Here is a 2,172-nt window from a genome sequence, read left to right on the forward strand (position 1 = left end):
AGCCAAGTGACTGGCTTACCAGTCCTCAGGAGAGCTCCAGCCTCCAACCCCCAATGGACCCCAGGCACAGGCTGGGGACAGGACGTTAGCTGTGATGGGGACACAACTGCTGAGACCTTCCCCCCCCGCCTCCCTGAAAGCAGCTGTCATCTGAAAGCATCAAATTCAGTCCGCGGGCCAAAGGCGGCATGTCACAGGCAGGATTTTGTTTGACTGTTGTTCAAGTAAAAGTGTGCAGGCTTGCCCAGATGAAAGAGCACCTGACCTGGCGGCGCAGCGAAGCATAGCTGGGAGCTGCTGAAGAATGAGCTGCTTTTTTGTGCGGATGGGTAGTTACCAGATAATGAGGAGGAGGAATGTGGCTATGCCAGTGGCCATCCACTGCTGCCAGTGTGACAGCCCACAGGCAAAACCCACAAACACTGGGGGTTTTGTGCAACAACCAGCACCAACAGCTCCATTCACGAACAGCCCCGTGCAGCTCCGCACGGCACGCACCGCTCTGCGCCTGCACAGCGCCGGGCAGTGGCCCCCGAGGAGGACAGCTGCTGCCGCTCCTGCCTTTCGGCTGGGGCCCTGGGAAAAACAGCCTCAGCTCCCTTGAAGCATGAAAGCCCTGGTTTAGCTGCAGAAGACTGCCCAGGAGATGCACTGAGTGTCTGCAGCAGAGTCTCGGGGCTGCTCCAGGGCTCTGTGCCTTTCAGAGCAATGCTGCTCGGCTCGCAGGCCAGCACGGCGAGGCTCGTGTCGGACACCTACCTGGAGAAACTCCTGGAAGGGCTCAGCAGCCTTCGCTTGCAGAGCACGCTGTGCGACGTGACGCTGGAGGCAGAAGGGGTTTGCTTTCCAGCCCACAAGATCATTTTAGCATCAGCAAGTAACTACTGCAAGATCCTGTTTATTGGAAACGTGACAAGAGCGGGGAGCCCGGATGGTAACGTCCGGCTGAAAGCCGTCACCGCTGCCGGGCTGAGGAACGTTCTCAACTTCATTTACTCCAACAAACTAGACCTCTCATTACAGAATATCGAGGAGACCTTCAAAGCCGCAGAAACCCTCCTGGTTCGGGAGGTGATCAAGCTGTGCTTTCGCTTTCTGGAGGGCTGCCTGAACTGTGAGAACTGCATGGATGTTCTTACCATTGCTCAAAAACTCGGCCCAGCAGAGTTGAGACAGAAAGCCATGTGCTATGCAGGGCAGCACTGCAAGCAGATCCTGGCTGATCCTTGGTGCTTGAAAGACCTGGATCGAGGAACCCTTTGTGAAATTTTAGACAGGACCAACATTGAGGGATGCAGCGAGCTGGAGCTGTTCAGAGCTACTGTGAGCTGGCTGCAGCACGACCGTGTGCGGCTGAAAGATGCGGCAGATATTTTAAGGCGCATAAGATTCCCTCTCATTCCTTTGCAGGATCTGCAGAGATGTGTCCAAGAAATGCCTCTTATGAGGCTGGACTCGCGCTGCCACAGGTACCTGCAGGAGGCTCTGAATTACCACTCCCAGCCGTACGCTCAGCCAGTCCTGCAGACCCAGAGCACGAGCCTCCGCTCCGGGTCCACGGTGCTGCTTGTTGCTGGTGGCAGAACCACTGACAACTGTGTGTGCAGAGAGATGTGGGCTGCAGAGCCGAGCTGTGGCGCCTGGCACAAGGTTGGGGACCTCTGCGTGCCGGTGTACAACCACTGTGTCGCCGTCATCAATGACTTCCTCTTTGTCATCGGGGGACAGAGCAAATTTGATCCCACGGGAAAGCAGCCATCAAATGAGGTAAGACACAAGAAACCTTTAGCCTTGGAAAAGTGGCTGAGGAAGGAAGGGATGGAGGGAAGGAGTCATTCCTCTTGCCCACCACAGATCTCCTGCCTCTACATATTTCTTAGCGTTCTGTGCAGTACTGCTTCCAAACTCTCTGGGAAGCAATCAGGTTCTGCCCTGGTCTCACCTTGCTCCTACTGTAAATCTCGTCCTAATTTGTACCCAACTTCCACAGTGCAGGTTCAGCCAGGTCCACAGCAGTCAATCAAGCAACCCCATGAATGCTACCCCCAACCCCGGGGCTCCTGCCGTGGGACTCGCGCTCAGGAGGCATGGTTAAAGCTTACTGCTTCACTTGAGAACTGCTCCTTCCTTGGTTTTGCCCTTGAAAAGCATAGAATCATAGAATCATAGAAT

The 2,172-nt window shown here is 55.3% G+C and overlaps 1 protein-coding gene across 1 annotated transcript; it reads left to right on the forward strand.

Moving 5' to 3' along the window:
- Positions 1-708: 708 nt before the first annotated feature.
- On the forward strand, positions 709-1,767 carry LOC104465157 (kelch-like protein 13; the record flags this gene model as incomplete). Its single annotated transcript, XM_010078091.1, has 1 exon — positions 709-1,767. A coding segment is annotated over exon 1 (1,059 nt), but the record flags the coding sequence as incomplete, so codon positions are not given.
- Positions 1,768-2,172: the final 405 nt, after the last annotated feature.

Source organism: Pterocles gutturalis, unplaced genomic scaffold, assembly GCF_000699245.1.
Source record: "Pterocles gutturalis isolate BGI_N339 unplaced genomic scaffold, ASM69924v1 scaffold28518, whole genome shotgun sequence".
NCBI lineage: Eukaryota > Metazoa > Chordata > Aves > Pterocliformes > Pteroclidae > Pterocles > Pterocles gutturalis.